This window comes from Aythya marila (assembly GCF_965140915.1).
Source record: "Aythya marila genome assembly, chromosome: 2".
Lineage (NCBI taxonomy): Eukaryota > Metazoa > Chordata > Aves > Anseriformes > Anatidae > Aythya > Aythya marila.
The window spans coordinates 133,839,317-133,861,801 of record NC_139043.1 but is presented as its reverse complement, the minus strand read 5'-3'; the positions used below and the strand labels follow the sequence as shown (position 1 = coordinate 133,861,801).

At 41.8% G+C, this 22,485-nt stretch overlaps 1 protein-coding gene across 2 annotated transcripts in view; it reads right to left on the bottom strand.

The window, feature by feature from the left end:
* CPQ (carboxypeptidase Q) overlaps positions 1–22,485 on the bottom strand; it is a 175,968-nt gene that overhangs the window by 139,632 nt on the left and 13,851 nt on the right. For both annotated transcript variants that reach the window (XM_082752480.1, XM_082752481.1), the window contains one exon: positions 17,333–17,540. In XM_082752480.1, the coding sequence (XP_082608606.1) occupies positions 17,333–17,540 (208 nt within the window). The remainder of the gene's footprint in view (positions 1–17,332; positions 17,541–22,485) is intronic.

Here is a 22,485-nt window from a genome sequence, read left to right as displayed (position 1 = left end):
CCTGTTTGGCCTCCTCGTGCTCAACACAAGCGACCGACCTCCTTCCTCCTGTGTCCACATCCCTGCCTCATGGGACCGCAGCTGCCTGCCGCACGCTACCCCAGGTATGTGAGAGGAGGGCTCCTGGAAGGGACGCCAGTGACAATCCTAATCGCCAGCAGCTGCAAAACTTCTGGATTCACACAGTTTCTTTTTATTTTTTTCTTCTTCAACTCCTGGCTCCTCAGCCTTGAGCAGAATCCATATTTATATCTTCGGTGACCCCGCAACAACCGGCGTCTAGTGAGCACACAGGACAGACTGAAAAATCTCACTGCTAACAGATGTATTTTATACCTACAGGAAGGATGTAAATAAATCCAAACACACATACAAAATATGTTTCTTTATTTGGGAAGCAGAGAATCAAAGAGGCTCCACGGGGCTAGCAATATATAAGCAAACTATAGTCAGCCAGATGTCTAGACGTCTTATCTGGCCTTCATACCTTCTCCACTTAATGACGTTCATTATTACTGGTAATGAACGCTCACAATAAAATTATTGTGCACAAACAGGTGTGAGGCAGCATCCCAGCTTTATGGGAAGGGCCAAGTACCGTTTTAGTGCATCCAAGACTCTGCTTCGTTGCAGTGCAGAACAGGGAAGGTGAAGGCTTCCCACACTCGGGAACGCACATTGAAGTGACACTGGAAACTTGAACTTCCTCTGGCACAGGCTGCAGAGTGTTAGGGGATGGTAAGGGGAGGCTCCTCACCCTTCCAAAACCATGGCCATGGTAAAGGGTGGCACACAGCCAACAGCTTCTAGTGACCTGAAGGGAGAGGAGGATACTGGGCCTACCCATGATAAAACTTCCTTTTAATCAGGTAATTGCAGAAGAAGATAGAGGAGAGTCAAGGGAGACTTTCAAAACCAAAGATAAGCTTTTCTTCCTCCCTTTCTTCTCTACACCTCACATCCTTTAAGGCAGTACACTCTTCAAGCAACGTCCTCCATAAGACAACTGAAAACCAAGCCTATCTCAAACAGAAATATATTTAGGAACTGCTTTTCTCTGCTAATAGGTTTGTGCTGCAACACAAACAAAGTCGCATGGAGATGTGATTTTACAGATTGAAAAATAAGGCTTTAAGGGTCAGCAGGAATACAGGGGCAGTCTAGGAAAACCCCACAAGACAGGAACGTGAATGACAGAGGGGGAAAAAGCCCCTGAAGAGTGCAGAAGAAAGAACTGTATCTTAGCACCAAAGGCAAACATTTAGAGGGATAAAAGGGGAGAGCTTTTAACTGTAAAAAGTAGACAGTAGAAGAACTTTAGTATTATCTCCATAGATAGTACAGAAGTAAACCCCAGGAGTGAAATACAAGAGAGAACATAGAGAAATCTAGTGATCTTTTTTGTTGTTTATGGGGTTTTCACTGAAAATCAGTGGCAACATTTCCATGAAATTCAATAGCAGGGGAAAAAAAAAAAAAAAAACACAACACAACAGGCTTTAAAATCTGACTGCTTCAAGGGATATGAAAAGAAAGAGCAAAGGACCTGACTGGATGTGCAGTCTCAAGCAGTGAGCAAACCGAAAGCCACCACAAGACACTCATTGAGCCCCTTTATTTTCTGAAGAAAACCGAAACTCTGAAACATCTTCACTACACAAATGCTCTTCTTACTCCCACAGATTTCATTTCTGTAGAATAGTGAACTCCTTTTTGATGTTCCATTTAGCAAGAAATAAAACCCAATACGTTCTGTGTTCGAGTGGAAAACAAAAATGAGGGCGAGAGAACAAAAAGTGTTTTTGTGAAAATAGTACAGAGGGGATACCACTTACTTTCTCCTTAAGGAAGAGGTTTGAGTAGTTCCACATGAAAGCAACTATCTTTATATTTGCCTACGCAGTTCATACATTATACAGTGACATTCGTGAAACACAAAATGAAATGTAAATGTTTGAGTGTTCAGGTTACTTTAACCAGTAGTGTACACTGATTTGACAAATAAAGGAGTTTTCAAAACTCAGGCTAAGTCTGCCTGTCACTGCATAGTTATAATCTGAATTTGTCAGTCTCAAGCTCGAAAATCCACTGTAAGCAGAAATGTCCCTTTCAGCAACAGAATATTTTTAAAGCTTATTACAACACTACAATAACTCCTCAAAATTAGTCCTAATACTGAGCAGCATGGCAAAATGTCATGCCAAGCATGAGCACTCTTTCCCCAGCTGTGTTTTTTGACTGTGGCAGATTCTCCCAAAAGCTTCATCATCTAAATCAGACGAAATACAAAATCCCCCAGTAGGTCCACATTACCCCCGAACAGCTTCTCTCCATGCAATTAGTGCTATTCCTGGTAAATGAAGAGCGTCAGGCTGAAAGAACTCTTTCCAATGCAAAGCATAGAAGGGAGAATGATTGAATCAGTTCTGGGATCTTCCCATACTGCTGGTCCCTCTGGGATTGTGCAGGAGAAAACCCAGCACATGGCAGCTGCTACCAGGAAATAAATGCAGGGGTTTCCCAAGAAAATGGTTATGTCTTAAGAACTCAAGTCTTTTTCTTTCCTCAAAAAGAAAAGAGAAGCAGCTGTCAAACAGCAACATTTCCCCTCTTGCTGTTTTGTTTTAAATATCAAGTTTATTGTGCTCTTCAATATATTCTACTTATTCATGCTATTTTGCTTATTATTTGAGGATTTGTTCTCTATTTAATCCTGGATATATGATGATTCCTTCATCATCTGCTAAAGGGGAGAGAAAAGATTATTCTCCACTCTGCTTTTCTATTTTATGGATCTCTTTATAACCTAATTAAGAGTGCCTATCAGGGTCTCTGCTGGAAGAGGGACTGCCTGAAACAACACAATTTTCTTTCCGTTTCATTAGCTCATCCAGGTTGCTAAAGGAAATTGTTTTGGATGAAAGGTAGCAGGCTGGAGGCTTTGGTCAGAAGGTCCAACAACAATCATGACTTTGACGGTCAATAAGTAAATTTAAATGCACACTTTTGGGCCCTAATAAAGAGACATGAGTGCACCAACAGTTGTGTCAGAAGAATGGTGGAGAAGGTCCACAAAAGTCCACAAAGGGCCACAAAGATGATACGAGGCCCAGAGCACCCACATATACATTAAAGCTCAGGCTATGAAAAGGCTGAAGCCCACCTTGTGTAGCGCTGCAGAACAATAACCCAACGACAAGTGGGAATTTTCTTCCTGGTGTTGAAATGTCAAATAGGAATAAATTTTAGCTCCTACAGAACATTACGCAGGAAAATTATGTTAGTGATTGCTCATGGCTACTGTTAACACTGAGACCACATACATTACTTTATAAATAGAAAATCTGTTAAAAACCATATGTATTCAGAGAGAAGGGTAGCATACAATTTTAGAGGCAGAACTGGTTTTTTACAACCTTGTACATAGACTTTGAATTCAGTTTCAGCTGTCAAGCAAAAAGTTGTTTCTGTAAAATACTCTGTACTATACTTACATGTAAGCACAGTGGAGTTAGTAAATAATTCACTGGAAATGGTATTTTTATCAAACCTAGCTTGTCTATAAGCAAACACTGAATGCTACAGAACAACGCTGAATATATGCAGTTCATAACTATTCATCACATAGTTTAAAGCAGTTGTTCTCGAAGTGCAGCCCAAAGACAAGCTAAAGCTTGCAAAGCCTTTGTACCCGGCCCCACAAGTGGGTTTTTAATACTCATCTGCATGAACATAAAGGTTCACTGACTTGCAGGTGAATCTTACGATGATCCCATACACTGATTAATAACAGCATTAACAAAACTCCTGGTTTAACAGCACGGTGCTCGATCCATGCCTCAACCGCTGAGCTGTTTACCTGCAATGAGCAGCTGATGGCATGGTGACATGACCGTGCACATCACACAGTGCCACGTCTTGCTGCCTCAAAACCAGAGCTCTGAACCTACTGAGTGGCCTGGTAGCAAAGATCCTGATAAAACATTTTATTTCTTGGGAATTCCTGTTTTGACAACACTGAAACATTTTTGGGAGATGGACACATCTGGCAGCATCCTTCTGAAACCCCGATGGCCAGGCTGGGTTGCAAACCTTGCCAGCTCCCGAGCTCTGCTCCCTGCTAACTCCTGTCAAGTCTTTCTGAAAAACCTGGGTGGAGGTGGAAAACAGAATATCTGTGGTTAGAATTTCGCAGCCAAAAACAAACTTGCACTAAAACCCCCTTCAAGTCCCACAGATACTTTCGCTAATATCCCCCAGTTTCCAAAACACATCAAACTGATCTGAGGGCTTTGAAATACCATCACGTTTTCTTTACTCAACTAGATTTACTTAACAGCAACAGCATCCTCTTTCTATTATCTTCAGCTTAGACAGATATACAGCCAAGACCATCACTTGTTGAGCTGACACATTTCAAATTGTTCTTTTTTATTATTATTATTTTCTTTTATGAAGACCAATTTTATGTATGACCAATTACACTCGCTGTTTCAATTTAGACACCTTGTGGAGAAGGCCCTCAGAGGAACGAATGCCATTTTCCTTTCCTTTCTCTGGGAAGTTTGAAGGGCGAGCATTACCTCAATGTCTTTGATGCTTCACGATGGTGCTCTCCAGTTCCTTGTCACCTTTTCTGTCACCTTTTCTCTAACTCCTAAGTCTAACAGTAACTTCAAAATATCTGAGGAATAAAAGGTACTGCTCTAAATGGGAAAGGGTTAAAAGAACCCACCGCTGAGCGTTACTGAGAAGTACCATACGAAGATTTACCATGATAGAAGCCTAATTTTAGGTTCTGAAAAACATTTGTTTCTAAAATCATAAATTGCAGCTGCACTTATTATCCCAAGTAGCTCTGCTAAGTTTTCTCATGGGTACGCCCATTCACATCACATTTCTGGCAACACTCAAATATTAGAATTCTCTCAGACACTGCAGCATAAAACTCCTGTTTTTCCTCAATTTTCAGCATTATAAACTAAATAGAGCAAGAGAGAGAAAACACAAACAGTTTCGTGGAGTTACATACAGCCTTAGATGACCTCTCAGATGAACCCAGCACAGCAGCATACTGGATTCCAGGTGCTGGCTGCATTTGGGCAGCGCTGAATCCCTGCTCAAGGGAATCCCTGGTCCCCTCAAACTCTTTTTGGCTCTCCCAGCAGTAACTGCAGCCTTCTCAGAGCTTGAAACTGGGAGCCCTGGAAGTTGTTTCCTTCTTTAGAGACTGCTGGAGGAGATACTGAGAGAGAGAGAGAGAGAAAAGACCCTCGTCAAAGGACCACAGTCTACTCCGTGAAAAGGAGCAAGCAATACACAGGTTATAGAACAACTATTAAAGCTTTCCTTACATCCCTGTAAGCTCACTTTTTCCAAACCTCAGACTTCTGGCTCAATCACCTTCAAATCCCAGCACCCAATTTCTAATCTTCATGTTCTCCTTGATAATAAAGAGCTGTTACCTAGGAAAAGCCTTGTACTTTTATGAAATTCAGGCTCCTTCACACTGTTTCCAGAGGCTTCAAGTCTCTCATGGTGAGTTGTTACTGAATTGAACTCAATATCCAAATGATTTGAGCTACCAATTGCTTGTAAGTATTTACCTTTGAAAATAAGGTATTCAAAATAATGACCTGTATTCTCTGCTGTTTGCCTCCTGCCAGACTCTTCCAACACACCTCTGCTAAGACAACCCAGAATCTCAACCCAGCAGAGTTTACCAATCACACACTCCATATTTTATTACTTAATAAAGCCCCATGGTTATATAGTGCATTAATTAGCAGAAGTAGCCACCCGCTGTTACGGCATGATAGGATTGTCACTGGTTTTGGCGCAGGCAAATTCCAGCAGAATTTATTATTGACTACCTAATCACCATTTAGAAAAGTCAACTTTTAATGATGTCTTTCTTCAGCAAACAACATACAATGTTACACGACGTTGACGTTCCAAAAATATTACCTCTGCTCGAAAACAGGGAAACAGAGAAATAGCAGTGAGCTTCTCAGGATCCCCGGGGAATGCAAGGGCAGAATCCCTGGTAGAAATTAATTCATGTGATTATTCTCCCCCATCTGACAAATTTATTTTGTTGTCCTGTGCACAAACGTCTAGAATCAAATGGTGCAATGGTTTCAAGATTTCTTATTGAGGTGTATTTTGACTCCACAGCCACCAGCTTGCTAATGTGATGACATCCAAAGAGAAATAGTAAACTGAAAATTTTGTGAATTCTTTCTATTTCTTATTCTTAGACCAAATAATCTCTTTTGGGGATCACAGTAGACAAAAAAACAGGAATTGTAGTCCAAGCTCAATCCTTCTTAATAGTGAATAGAAACGTATTGAAGACAACACTGCTGTGTCACAGAATATTTGCAATATTCACGTTAGACAGCCAATGCAGAAATACTGCTGAGAGTGACTAGGAAAACAAGGTATTGGTGAAAGAGTTTAGCAGAAGTCCCAGACCCTATTCACCTACCTAGCCGATGACATATGGGAGTAATCTATAAATATCAAACCAAAGGTCAGGTTTAAAAAGGAAAGTTGGAAGAGAGCAAAGTTACAGCTTCAGGTTTGCACCGGCCTCCTAAATATAGAAACAGGATGAGAGAAAGTATAAGGAGCCTGAAGGAGAAGACAAGAGGCAAGTAATCAAAGCTGGCATCACTGGCAGAGCAGAGACAGGAGTTGGCACCGCTCATTTAATAAACCAGATGGAGAAGGATCTTCACCATTTAGCTGTACCCTGCAGGAAGATCAAAGAATTAGTATTTGATGCAACAAGATGGACACGATGAGGGAGGCTCAGGTGACTGATTGGATTTGAAGGCAAAAACAAAGCTGGAGAAAAAGATTAGAGTAATTGAAATGGTTACACTTAGGAGACACAAGACATTACTTCTATAGGGAAGAGCCCAGTATTACTGTTGGCTATCAGCAATGGGATATATTTAGAAAAGAACTCTAAACAATAACCATGGAATAATTGGCTCCAACTTCCTAGAAACATAAGTCAAAATTTCTGTGCCAGAAATATGTTTTCGCCATGCAAACAGGTCTAGCTGATCATACCCAAATGCCTGACACGCATCACACTACAGCTAGCACAGCAGGGTGAGACCATCCTATGTGAAGACAGCATTTAATGAAATAACACAGAAATATCCTACCATATGGGCAAGCCACAAGCACGGCTCTGAGAAGTGGAAGCAGCAGCAAAACCAGAGGCCCCCTGCCCCTGAAAAACAATGCAAGCATTCTTCCAGAAAGAAATCATAATCTGTTGGAGCAAACAATGCATGTTTGCTCACGTGTTGGAGCAAACAAGGCAAAACAAAATGAGGAATTAGCACTTCCAAATCCCCTGCATGCCTGGTGCGTGAAGCAGAGAGACTGTGGAAATGAAGAGTTGACTAGCGCATTAAGTGTATTCAACAACTGGGACCTCTGCCTGTTTGCTTGTTTGTTTTACAGGACATAAGCAAAAGGTTACACATCAAAATAAAAGATTTTGTTGCATGCATCAAACAGATTTTGAAAGACAAATCTAGCTGCAGTCCCCCACAAACCTGCATTCACTTTCGGACATCAGTAGTAAACCATGAAAAGAATACTTCAGATGTTCTAGAGCAGACACAACATGCTCCATAAATAAAACATTAATGCGTACCTTATGAAACTGTTCTGTAATTTGTAGATATTTTTTAATAATATCATTAGATCAAATAGATTTTGAAAAAGGACCTTGAGTAGTTTCAGAAGTAGAAGCAATGCTCAGTGGAAAGTACAAACTGGAAAACCAATTACAAGACATGAAAATAACAAAACTTCATATGCAGGCAAATCTATAAACTAGGCATCCATCCAAGCTGTTATAGACAAAAATCAAAAAGTGAATTGCAGTATAGCTCGAAATTAGTGGATGTAATCCCAGAACACATCAAGAAGCAGCGCAGCACAGCCCTTCCCATGACCTTCTTTATTTTTTTGTTGAAAAAGTGAGAGTATTGGGCTAGGGTTCCTCAAATACCAATTATGTACCATTCTGACACAACCACCCTGGTACTGTTTAATCTATTCCAGTCGTCCACAGCCATGTGCTCACAAGCTCTGGAGATAACCACTCCAGATAAAGTCCTCAGTGCTATACTTCTACTGAAAAATCACGGAGAATTATAGTGAAATGAAATGACAGCCCGCACGCTTCTCACATCTTATCAGCAGCTAAGTAATAAATATACCCCTTGTGAAAATAATTTGTTGGCACTGTATTACTCAGATCCCTTTGGGGAATCCTTACCTGCAGTTGTGACAGGTTTTCTTTTTATCCTCTATATTTACTGTCTCCACATATTGGTGAGAGATTTGTCAGTTTAATCAAGAAAATTGAATAATGCGGGAACATTAAAACAGGACCCACGACTGACAGAGCAAGATGTTATGATCGTGGTCGGTGGTTCTGAACTTGCTAACAGGGTTTTCATGCACACAGGTACTCATACAGATGCAGAAGGAGCCAACAGAGCTGAAGGAAGCCAGAGCTGATTAGGGTTAAGGTAACAGGGAATCACAGAAAAGTGCAAGAAATCCCGGTGCCTAGCCCACAGCAAGCACAACTATTACTCCTTAAGGTTCACTACAAGAAACCCAGGACTTGGCAGTTTTGCAAGGTCGACATCTTTATATACGTGAACCAGTAATGCAAAGGCAAAGTAAAACTGTTCCTTTTTATCTTACTGACTGGAGAATATTTGGAAATCTATCAGTGGGTATTGAGAGTACCCAAACAGGCCCAGAGTTAACATTTGTTACTCATGACATGGGTGGCCATCTAGACATCAACAAAACCTATGAGTTAGGAGAGTGGCTGGGCCAGAAGAGAAGAAAAAAAAATAATCTTACATTAATAAAGGTAACAAATTTGATATTACATTGATATTGATATTGATATTGATATTGATATTGATATTGATATTGAAAAAATTGACATTAGGTTTGATAAAGGTTTGCTTTGGGAAGCGAGGAAATACGGATTTCAAAAGGACCATTATTCTCAAAGCATCTTTATGGATAACAAAGCCTATCAACACTGATTTTAGCAGTCTTTTACCTGTTTCTGCTGAAGTTACAGGACACTGCTTATATTACTGGACACTAGGTGGATTAAACTCTTCCCTGTTAGAAGTGTATGTTCCTGAAGAGCAGTTGCCAAAACTTGGTGGAGGTAGAGAAAGCCCTCGTTAGTCTCACTGACATTTTACTGACTTTGTAAGAAAACAAATATGCCTACTGAGGAAAAAAAAACAAAAAAACAAAAAAAACCAAAGTTGCTCTGTTCCAAGAAAAACGAACTTGTGACTTACAAACCATCATCTACAGACTTCTCACCATTGTGAAGTTTCCTGAAATTTGATTCCTTAATCACTGCTCAAACAGCATGAAACCACCATACAATCCACAATACAATCACCTCCTAAAGCACAGGCTCCTAAAGCACAGGCTCCTTTTCTCCTAAGGACATCTAAGTTATCTGGCTGACAGCTAGGGTTTGCCCAAAAGAGAGCACAAAGCCTGCACTGCAGAATGCGGTCTGGCATGTTGGCCTTCAGGGAACATAGGAAGCAAAGTAAAAATTAATGAATTGTCAGTCAACGACACACAGAGATGTCCTGGAGGGAAAGCCCCTAAGTAAAGGGCAAGGAAATAAATCCCACAGCACACCACCAATTCAGCCCTCTGAGGGAAACAAGGCTACGTGCACAGTGCTAGGAACAGAACTAGAATCTTTCACAACTTCACCAGAGACTTACAAAACATGTTATGTTCTTACTCCCCCTTGCTACACCACAAACCAGGGTTTTATCCTCGTTTCTTCATCCCTCGGTAGAACAGAAGACAACATTGCTGTATCCTATTACCATAGGATATTGCCCTAGGACGGTCTCTAATTGCAACGTTTCCTATGAAGAGCCTTTGCTGCTATCCTAATCCATACGTGAGACGTGTTCCCAGAAAATCGGTGGCACTTCCTGATTTCTTTTTCATTCATGCTGCAGAACAACTCTTGCTGGGTGCAGCTGTGGCCAGCCTCCCGCTGCCTTTACGCCCTGTGCATTCCTCAAGCCCGTGCAAAGCAGACAGAGGATGCTGCCTGCTCACAAGGAGACTATTTTTATAATAGTTCTGCAGTGTCAAAAGCAAGGAAGGAACAAAGCTACCTAAAAAACCACAGTAATAGTAACAAGAGGTACTCTGCCTCTGCAAGGTGGTGGTGAGCAAAGAAAGTTTCTTGAGTAAAATAAATGAAGGCTTCGTATCCACAAGTAATATATGCAAAGTCTTTACTTTCAGTCCTTCCAATTCTTGCTGGATTTTACATACACATCAGCATCAAGGAGACACACTTGGCTGCCACGCAGTGAATATCCTTAAGTTCCTTTTCCTGGCGCACAGAAAGGCTCAGCTCTCACATCAGTGCACCTAACATGGCCCAGCTGCTAACACATGCTCAGTCTGAGTTGTTGCACCTAAAATAATAAACTTTAATTCTTTAATTGCAGATTTATTAAAAAAAAAAAAAAAAAAAGAAGAAGAATTTTTTTTTTGTTTTGTTTTAATTATATAATCAAATAAAAATTGGTTGTAGAATAAAGATTTGTGTTTTGGAAGACGTCAATATGATGAGCACTCAAAAGAGCAAAAAATGCAGGTAACCAATAAAATATTTTCCCTACTCCCAAAAGAACAAAACACAAGATTATTTCATTAACCAAAAAACAGGGAAGCAGGTTTACAGATGAATTAAAATATATCCCACTCCAACAGACCTGAGAGCCCAAAGCTAGCTTAATTAGAAGCAAAGTGAAATTGAGAGGTCTGAGCAGAGCTGCAGAAAATTAATCAAATGTGCTAACAAGCCAAAAGGTGGAGTAACTGCAAATTCCTGAACTGACACAGCTTGAGGAGAGGGCACCAAATTTCAGGAGCACCCAAGGTACTGACAGCAAACACACATGAAGCCTGCATGCCTGGGCAGGGATGTTACATTTGGGTTTTATCCACCACACATCCTGCAGCATCTGCCTGGTCCCTGAACGTGGCCGGAGATGCCACCAAGGCCACACGGTTTCAGCAGCCCAGAAGATCATGTAGTCACCAGGACGCTAGAAGTAGATCAGAAAATGGGGTGGATAAGTGCTGGGGGGACAAAGGGAAGTGAAACAAAAGCTTACAAGAACTGATTATACAAAAATCCTACTTCATTTTGTATATATAAAGCAACTTCATTATTTTCCTTTCAATGGGTGCCAGAGGCAATGAAAATTTTTAGTTAAACTCAAATGCCCCAAAAGCTAAATTTTTCAGTTGAACAGCCATCTGGATGACCAGTCTCACTCTACAACAGATGGTGTTACTGAAGAAAAAGTGATGGCAAACCTAACTCCTATTTTGGGCCACCACAGACTTGCCTGTTTGCAGTGATTGCTTTGTTAAACACCAGAAATTAAAAAAAAAAAGTTAGTAAATGGGCAGTAGTTAGCCAGAGTTCCTGAAATTATTTCATGATGCAGATTTGTCTTTAGAATTTACACAGAGGTTAAGATTTTTGGCTGAAAATCCAAATGGTGATCCAGGCCACTTAATGGGCAACAGGAGCAGCTTTCTAGGGCAAAGCGAGTTGTCTCATCTGCTTTGCCTCCAGGCGATGACACGTGGAAGAGAACAGGGGACTGCTCAGCTACAGTACCCCTGCACAGAGCTGGAGAGATGCTGAGGGACTCTCCTACAGCTCATGAGCAGGCTGGACTCGGGTCACGCCAACTCTCATATTACCAGAAAACTGCTACCATGTGGGTCTAGTGCTGCTCAGGAGGGCTTACGAGTTGAAATTCAATCCCAAATAGACACAGCAGCGCTCAGCCTTCGTGGTGAGGAAGAGAGCAGGACAGGTCACAGGAGGAAAGGTTCCTAAGATGACAGCAAAATTTAAGTGGACTTGCGTACATGGTGGAAGGAGGGGCAGGACAGAAGGGGAAGAAGCCCCCAGGGCTCACGGCACAACCAGAAGCGACAGCAGTTCAAAGAAAATACACCAGTTTTAAAGGCCAGATGCACCTCCTTGCTAAAACAAAAACAAACAAACAAACAAACAAAAAAGCTAAGAGAAACTACTGTGCCATTCCAGAAGCCCTTATTTTCCTTAGACCTGGAGCTTCAATGAAAGAAGGAAGCTCTCCTTAGCAGGCAAGCTTCGCATCTGGACCCAAAGGCAGCAGACCAAGCGTTTGGAAGAGGTGATGTGGTATTGAGTCACTGTGCCAGCACGTGAGAGCCAAGAAATGACACACAAACTCACTGACAGAGAGATTGAGAAGGGAAAGAATTGTTTACAAAGAATAAAAGAAAAAGCAGGAGAGGGAAAGAAAATACAAGGTGCATTTTTGAGGGTACAATGTATATACACAAATGGTGTATGTTGCAATATAGGGCAAAGGAAAATAAACCAAGTAGGGACAGAAAAATGGGAAAATAAGAGAAAGGAAAAGCAACAGTTTTCAAATTCACATCTACTCCACGAAATGATATTCCAGCCCTGGCAAGCTTGCACTTAGCTGTGTCATATGCATCCACGCAAGCTGTCCGTGCAACTTCTGCAATAAATCCTGAGCTGCACATGCCACTCACGCACTCAGCTTTCATCCAGCCACAGCTTTTGATTAGTCACTAGAGCAGATATTGTGTCCTGGCCACATGTAGCCTGAAGAAGGGAAGAGAAAGTGAAGGAAATGACTTTTATTTTTTTTTTTTCCAGATGTAAGATGCTGAATTCAGCCCCCCAAGAAAACCTTTGAAAAGAACTTGACTGAGTTCTGTGTCCTTGTTAGCAGCCCCCACTCTAGGTCAAAGGACTACATGGCCTATTCTGGCCTTTTGCCCATTGGATTTCTTATTTATAAGAGAGACTGTTCTGCAGCTTTAAAAGAAATATATATAGGAATTGAGCCCTTGGCATTTATGTCTTAGAAGTTTGGGAACTTTCTGAGTTCTTGAAAAACACTCAATTTTGCTTCTTTCTAGTGCCTCTAGAAGGGTTATTATTACCAGACACAGTGTTATGACTTTATCTAATCTGTGGTTCTTGAGGAACAGAAAGATTTTGTTACAGTCTCAGTGTGATGGGAGTACATTCACCACAAGATAAATATTACTGGGCCATTTCAACAGCAGAAGGCAACCACTTGCCTATAAGATGTTCTAAACACTTAGAGCTAGGAAGCAAAAAAGCAGATTTAGGGCTCGTTTATTAGAATCACATTTTTCACCACACTTTGTAAATTGAGTATTTTTGCCATAAGAATGTCTGCTACAAACTGAGAAATCCATGCAGTCATTGTACACATCAGCAAATGTACGTACTACATGCATTAACTTGCAATACAAGGCCATTAATCACAGTACAGCCAAGTTCTAAAGCCAAAAAAAGTCAACATCCTGGTTTCTCCAAAAAGCCAAAAACCACAGATAATGTTGACTAATTACAATAACATGTGGTAATGAAGAAGGTTCATTAAAAGTAGTTCTGTCACTCTTTACTCCTAATATCCAGATTTCGGTGTTCTCACCACCAAATTGCCCCCACCTTGGAATTTCTTACTGGAAGAAGGCTGTCACAAACACACCATCTGCAGGGAGGGCAAGGCAAATTACCTGCCTATTATTATGACTTTCTCTTAAGTAGGAAAACTCATTCATAACATGGTATCTATAAAGCATCGAGAGAACTATTTGACTCTAAAACAACACGGGGACAATTCCAGGATCTCTCCTAAGGAAGCACAGCAGCTGGACAATGTGGTAATACAAACCGTGCAACTATCGTCCTCTCTGCACAGGCCAAGAGAGATGCTCTTGGCAATTTTATTTCTTATTCAATTACCATTTCAGTCCGAAATAAATGAATCTACTCCTGGAAACTCTGCAACAAACCCTTCAAGTCCTTCACTATCACCGATGAGTTGGCATGAGCCCTAACAGAAACACAGCAGGGAGTTTTCCTGAGTATACTGGAGTTCATTCCTCCTTGCCCTCCTTCAGTGATGGCTGAGACCCTTACCAGTTTCATAGCTTCCATACCTCTGCTACCATACCCTGAAGAAAAATAAGCTGCCCACATAACCTCTGCTCAAAGGCTTCTTTCAGGATGCAGTTTTTGCCCTTGACAACATGGCAGCTGCCTGCCATCTCTGGAAGAAGGAACAGCCAGCTCGCTGCCAGCAAGAGAACACTGATTTAATTCACACTGGAATTTTACCAATTCTGTCTTGTCAGTAAATTTTAATAACCTGCCCTAATAAGCCCAAGATGTTAATCTACTAGAATGTACCTGTTTTTAACCTGCCAATATTTTTTTGCATTGCAAGATCACCTAGAAGTCACACCGTAAAGTAGTTTTCATTGTTCCAGCCCACTTCATTTCTTGCAAATAGAGTAAGTGACAAGATCTGTCCAATACAGGTTGCAATCTTAAAAAAATTAAAAATAAAATCAATTTTTTAAAGATTGTGAAGTTTTGCCTTTCGCTGACCTGAGGGAAGAGGGACAAAGCAGTATCAAGAGGAGGACACTTTCTTCTAATATGTTTCCAGGATGCTTTGGAGAACTGCCATGTATCAGCTAGTCATAAATAGGTCTGCATGGAGCACACAGGCTCCCCAAAGTAAAGGCTCTGGTCAACAAAATTGCAGTAGGCAAACTGCAAGAATGCAAGAGTTTCTTTCACAACACTGAGAAGCCTTTTATCAGCTCTTTACCTCTCATCTCTCACCCTTCTAGCACGCTGTTCCCTCCAGCAATGCAGAATTTGCCATCAATCAACCCAAAAGGCAACAGCAACTTGAACAAGCAGAGCCTCTGACACTGATTGAGGAGAGGCAGAGTCTGCCAGCACAGCACATCAGCAGGACAGACAAGGAGACACGCAGTGAAGAGGAGAAAACACAGGAGGAGGCACGGGAGACAAGAGAACCCATCTTGCCTACAGCAATGCCTGTTTCCTGGTGGAAGCCCAACAAACAGATCTGTGCATCACAGAGGGGCAGAAGTGACGCACCAGACCTGAATATTTCCCATCTTATAGGAAAAAGGAGATTAACCAGTTCCTCTCCCCACCCAGAAAACCCTGAGTGAAGGTAAATGGAGAAAAGACAGAAAGTAGGTTTCATGAAAAAAATGTTTCCTGGCAGCATCTAAATTCAAACTTGCTTTTGGGAATGACACCTCAGCTCCCAGCCTAGATTAAGGATTCGATCCTTCTAAACAAACTTGCATTTGGCATCTGTTTCTCCTCTCTTTTCATTCAATTCTGAAATAACCATAATGCCAGTACCCAGACCTTATAAACAGGCTTGACTACCTTCAGCCTCTACCTCTGCTCCTCAGCTCTGAATTTTCCATTACTTGTTGAAATACACTCCCGGAAATAGTCTGGCAAACAGAAGATACAAAGAGTAACTTCCAAATGGACACCTCTGCCGGGCAACAGCAATAAGGACTGGAAAGAACAGCGTTCAGATCATCTCCTGGTTTTCAGACAATCAACAGATTATAGGTTGCAATAGGCTTTGATACCAAATAAGACTATTTTCAAGAGATAACTTTTCCTTCATAGAACTGTTTTGAAATATATTCTAGTCTCGGTTCGATATTATTAAATTTATTAGAAAAGTGTTAGTATTAGAAAATATATCATAAACTGCTACATTTGTGGAGCACCAAGAAATAGACTCATATAGTTTGGGTAATATCTGAATTCAAAATACTTTATTTCTGAGAAAGTCAGCTTCTTTAGGGGTATATGGAGCATATATTTTTAATATGTTCCTTCAGGGGAACATGAAGCATATAAAAATGCTATAAAACTACTCTGGCAGCAGAGCTGCCCTCTGCACATGTCCAATTCAGTCAGCTGGCATTACTGCATTGCTCAAACTTTCTGAAGCATTACAAACGGTGAGGCTTGCACACTTCTGATACTGCTGACATGTGAGCACTTACGTTGTCTCAAATGGTGGAATCGAGCGTGTTTCCCAGTGCCCATCCCAGCCACGTCCCAGTCCCAGCCTGAACCCAGACCCAAAGCCAGACCACCCCTTCCCAAGACTTTTGTAGAAAGAAAACCGAGGAGCACAGATCAAAAAGAAACACGCCATTATCCAAACAGGACACGGTTCCAGTTTATGACATTCAGGGTCAGGGTCACTGCAGCCAAGGACTCCTCTTTGGGTAAAGACCTAAGGGGCAGCTGGGGGTGTGGGGACAGATGACCCGCACTGCTCTGATCACACGTATGCCAAACAGATCAATATCACAAAATACAGCAGCTCTTCCTTTCCCAAACTTCACGCATCTCTTCTATGCTGTCTTACCGAAGGGTTTTATTGCCACAGCCCTTCAGGGTAGGCAGTCAAGCTTTGTGCCTGACACCAGCGAAAGCCCCTGCCACTCCTGCCTGCAGTCGTGGAGGCTGGAGCTCAGCCTGCAGCTCACCTTCAGGAGGGATGGCAGGGAGATGGCTCTGGCTCATCCATGGTCCTCAGTCCAGCTCTATGATCTGAGTCCCTGGGATTTCTCCTCTCAGCCAGCAGGACAGCATAGGCAAAGCTCACCACAGAATTAAGCTCATGAAGAAATGCATCGCAGCTTAAAAACGCTGTGTTAAAAAATTGTGTAGCTGATGCCTGGACTCTTCTCCATTTTCTCTCTATGCCTCAGTTCATGATTTTCAGCAAAGGTGAGCATTGTAAATACAAGCTTTCAGAGTCAGAAAATAATCACCAGATAAAATAAATAACTCTGTTACCAATCAGAGAACTAAAAACTGTTTCAGTAATGTCAGCCTACTGCTTCATCTACTGCAAGTCAGCCTAGTGCTGGGAAAATACCAATACAGTAAAAACCGCGCACCTCCATTCCAGCCAAATATATATATATAGAGATATCACTCACAGTCTGATAGATCTTATCACCACAGACATTTGATTGTGGTTATCTCAGAATATTTATGGTAGCCTCGAGAATGCAGGAAGTTCTTTAAAAAAAAAAATCACACAATTTGGATCAGTAACAAAAAAATGAAAACATTTTGAAAGAATGACAAAGCACAGGGGAAAAGAACCACTGTGCAGCCAACAGTTTCAAAACCAAACACCCACTCATAACTGGCAACGTTTAAGTTGTAAAGCACAAAAATGCCTGCCCACAAATGACACGTGAACCAAAGGCTGAAACGTGAGCCACAGGGAGGAAAGAGGAAAATGCTTACCTATCGATAGAAAAAGAAGCAATGGATCGAATGAGGGATGCCACTGCTCCGACTTTCGCAGCTTCCACAGCTCCCTGCGATCTGTACCGCACAGTTTCACCGTAAGTGACGAAAGGCTGGTTGTAGACCACAATCTTCCCCTTGGCCTCTTGAGCTCTTCTGTGCAGTTCATCAAAAGAGGCTACCACCATGACTTCCGCTGTAATTCCTGAAAGAAAGTATCACAGTGGTTTTAAGCCGCTTTCCTATAACTCTCCTAAAAAACACGGGGTGTGTAGAATACAGGAAATCTGAACCAAAATCTTAGTGGAAAAGGAAGACAAGATAAAAAGCTTCATTGGGGATTGGTACTAAATAGTAACAGCACCCTGAACCAAGCACACGTGCTCTAAGTGCTATCTATCAGGTTGGTGTCAAAACATATCTTGAAGGGCAAGAGGGATACACGGGGGGAATTCTGCTCTCTAAATGTGCTTCAATGCCTCACAGCAATCATTTATAGTACAAAAACATTTGCAAAAGCTGCCTATGGGATTAATAAAAAAGATAGCAATCTTTTCATGGAATTGTTTTGATATGTTGCTAAACAACTTAGCTTAACATCAGACAAATGAAAGCACATAGTTTTAGGCTGAAACACTTCGAAAATGATTAAGTCCATAAATGAAATGAAATTAAGGCTCTACAGTTTCAAAAAAAATGTTTCAGTATGCTTATATGTATCAAAAAAATCTTTGTATTTCATTCAGCAGAATATCACGATTCTACTGCAACCCCTTTGGGGAATTTTCTCAGGAGCTTATCTTTCCCAGCTACGGTACAGGAACACAGCAGGTACATATGGAAAACTCTTCACACGTGGTTAGATCCCACCCAGCTGGTTGTTTGTAATAGCTGGAATAGTTTTAAATTGCTACGTTATCCTGCTTGGAAAAAAAACACACAACAAAGGAATTTACACATAACTAGCTTTTCCTCAAGCCAGAGAATGCTCCTAACTTTTCAGAATGTGAATTAAAGAGCTACATTTCACACCATTCAAGAAGTAATTCATTAAAATTACCACTATGCTTAAAATCCAATTTTATTGATCGATTACAGAGATAAGTCGAAACTCCTGAACATTGTGGGCTAGGACTTCTCTTCTAAATATAGAACTAGGAGTGGATGCCTGAAATTTTAGTGTTGTACATCTCACCTAGAAGTCACAAAATACGTCAGCGAAAACTTAAACTAATAACAAAGGTCGAGTGAGGATTTGTTGAAGAAGTCAAACTATCAGGTTTTCAAAAGAAAATGTTCCTCCTTGAAATTCCTCTTTTTTTTCTTTTTTTTTTTGGTGTAAGATTTGCAGAATTTTTTAGGCTTGCATTTAGCGCTGCGATACATGAAAAGAACTGTCAGAAAAAAATGGGAAGATCACCTCTCCTGGCATCTGGGTATCCGGCTCGTGGCTTCTTTAAGATTAAACTATAGTGTATTTCAAAACCTTAAAGAAACTGTTTCACACAAGAAGTCTGGTTCCTTACCAGTGCACCACTAAGAGGGCATGAGACATCTACTGCGACAAGAAAGGCCAATGGATTTTAGCTACAGAGCTAAGCTAGTGTGAGAGGTGGAAAAATTTTAAGTGAGTAACTATTCAGATTCTTAGCTTTATAAAACGAGGTGCAGAAAGCCAAATGAAGACTCACCTTCAAACCTCAGTTCAAACCTCAGGCTCCAGCTGACTAATGAACTAGGGGTTCAACCACCTACCTAAGCAGCATCCCAGTGACAGAATCATTCTGCGTATGGAGCTGTGCCACTGGAAATAAAGCCAGGTAGCTGCAAAATTTCATTTTCTGAAAGAAAAGCCAAGGTCTCAGTAGGCTGATGCTGCAATCCGTGTTTCACAGCAGCTCTCATAGCAGATGAGTTGCTCACCCCAATGCTCCCGTTGGGTTGTGCAGCACACGCTGGAGGGGCAGACGTCACGTTCCTGACTGTTCGTCAAGGGAAGCAAGGAGTGCAACTGTTCTTGGCAGTGCTTTACTGCATTCATGCACAAACACCCACTCTGGATGGTTTTTAAAGAATGCCACAGACAGCTAGTAACTATCTATAATCCCTATGAAGTGTCACGGACCGGTTCATTTATGGCCCTCTCTAGAAGGCAGGCATTAGGAATTCATGCAGGGAGCCTTATGGGAGCTAAAGCTAAGGAAGAGAGTGCAGAGCTGCAAACTCCAGCCCAGGATCTCTCTACTTCTTAGTGTTCCCAAAGCAGCTAAATAAAGCTGTCCTTTGACAAAGCAGAACAAAGGTTCTCCCTGCAAGTTTAACTTAAATGGCAGCATGCTATACATAAAGCATCAATTACGGTGCTTTCCATAACAAAACAGAAGTTCACTCTTGTGTAACTCCTGACTAATTCAATCTCTCATTTGCATTTTGGTCCCATTTTATACCATTTCAGCCTCATCTATTAGAGTGACAAGAACAATGTTTGTTTTAAATAAATACGTGAACACACACAAACCACCCTAAGACCCCCAGTGCAAAGGCTGAAATGACGGAAAAAGCCTAACAGTTTTTCCCAAAGGACAGACAATTATTGCTTTTAAAAGAGAAACGCCTCACCTTACTGAGCCTTTAACCAAACTAACCAAACTCTTCTAGCATCTCCCACCAATTCAGTGCCTCGTGGCTCTGCTTCCCAAGTCCAATGCTGTTCTTTCTTACTCTTATCAGTACCTGACCAAGCACGCTTGGCTGCGTGCTATTGAACAGAAGTGTTCAGAAAATCCATGTAAGGAGGGAGCTGAACTGCCTGTTTACTTAGGCAAGATACAGAGATTATAACTTGCACTGTCCAGGAGATTGATAACATTTGGTGAATTAGCTAAGCAAAGGGCCTGAAGCCTAGAGGACAGAATTATGAGCATGGCTTGGCTGACTGTATGAAGCTGAAGACTGTTTAGTTGTTCTTGCCACATCAAATACTACACATGTTGTTGGGTTGGGCCAGGCAGATGAAGAATCCAGGCAGTACTGTGGCTTTCCTCTCGTTTCTTGTATTAAACAGTGCATTGCACCACGCTGTTTCTGAGAATTAAGGTACAGAAAAAGTGTTAATGGTGAAAACAAGCAGGCAACCAAGCAGAATTGCAACCCTGGCCTTCAGTAGGGCCAACTTTTCAAGCATTTGCTAGGGGAAATCCCATGGGACAAGGTACTTGAAGGAAAAGGGGGCCAAGATAGCTGGTTGGCGTTCAAGGACTGCTTCTTCTGAGCTCAAACAGAGCATCCCAACAGGTATGAAGTCAGGGAAGAGAGCCAGGAGACCTGCATGGTTAAACAGGGAACTGCTGGGCAAACTCAAGTGGAAGAGAAGAGTCTACAGATCATGGAAGAAGGGGCTGGCCGCTTGGGAGGAATACAAGGCTGTTGTCAGAGGGTGTAGGGAGGCAACTAGGAAAGCTAAGGCCTCCCTAGAATTAAACCTTGCAAGAGGGGTCAGGGACAACAGTAATCAAACTACAGACTGGTAGTCTCCATCCCTGGTGAGGTGATGGAACAACTTCTCCTTGGCATTGTCTCTAGACATATCAAGGATAAGAGGGTCATAAGGGGCAGTTAACATGGCTTCACCAAGGGGAAGTCTTGCTTGACCAACCTGATAGCCTTTTATGAGGATATAAGCGGGTGGATAGATGATGGAAAGGCAGTGGACGTGGTGTATCTTGATTTCGGTGAAGCCTTTGACACCGTCTCTCACAGCATCCTCGCAGCTAAACTGAGAAAGTGTGGTCTGGATGTCATGAAGACCTAGACTTTGGTCTATTTTCTAAAGAAAACAAAAGTAAAACTACTCTGCAGCAGTCCATTGTAGTTATGCTCATCATATTAAATGTCTAGGAGAAGGTTTTCTTGGACTCCTGAGAAAAGCAAAGGTTTATGCAGGTTATCACTAAGCAAGGGGGCCTCAGCCAAAAGCTTTCCAGTGGAATGGCTTCCAACGGAGAATGAACTTGCATGTGCAATTCTGTAATAGTAAGCTATGAATGAGAGCCAGTACCTGTCACGTTTTTATGTATTCTTAAAGGCATGTTGCTTGTCAGCTTTCTCCAGGAATTAGTTCAGCTTTCTCAAGAAGTCTCACACAACTCAAGAAGATTTTCAGAAAAACTAACCCAAATTCTGTGTTCACAATGAACTCATCAACCTAAGGGTTGGTGTCAAGGTGAAGCAAATGAAAGATTCACGTCATTGCATTCTCTCCTCCCTCAAAAACAAATCTGAAGAGGAGGGCTTTTATCAGCAAGAAAGATTTTGTAAAATCTGAATATACTTTTGGAAAATGTGACCTCACCTACTCTGTGGAACAGCAAAGAGAATTACTTCATGAAACTAAAATTACATAGGAGAGTTATCCAAAAGGATATGAGGCTATGCAGCTCTGATGCACGGCACAGAGACTAAATATACTACTCAGTTCTTGAAGAAGAACCCGGAGAAAAATAAACACTACATAAGAATTACATTTTCGACAAATATGAGTTACAATTTCCAGCAAGTACTGGATCTCATTACAGCAGTTTGGTTCCAATAACGTGTAGCTTACTGTGCAGCAGTAAATCCCAGCAGCCAGGGGGCTGGATCCGACCCCCAGCACCACGCCGTGGAAGCCAGCCGAGCAGGGCAGTAGATGCAGGGAGGGCTGTACAGTAGGAGCAGCCCTAAATGGGACACAGCCTTGCCACACAACCTGTGGAGAGTCTGGATCCTGTTCCTGGATGCCTCACCCCCTGGTGCATGATTTTCTGAATGCACAGAAAACCCATGGGAGGGAAGGTGGCAGCACCCCGCTGTGCATGCGCTTCCCCTTGCACTCGGAAAATCACACACCATTAGTGTAAGGCAGCCTGGGCGTCCCAGCTTGCAGATAATCACCCTAAATTCAGCCACATTACAAAGGGTCAAGACCTGAAAATCCAATTTTCTGCTGCTGCTGGTCTATACAGTTCATTTGAATATTCATTAAAGCAGGGACTGGAAGCCACGTCCTTCCCAGACAGCACGCTCACCTCAAAACCACAGAGTACTCCCACTCTCTAAATCTTTAAAATGCCACTGGAATAGCTTTCAGCCCAGATGCCAGGCCACCGAAC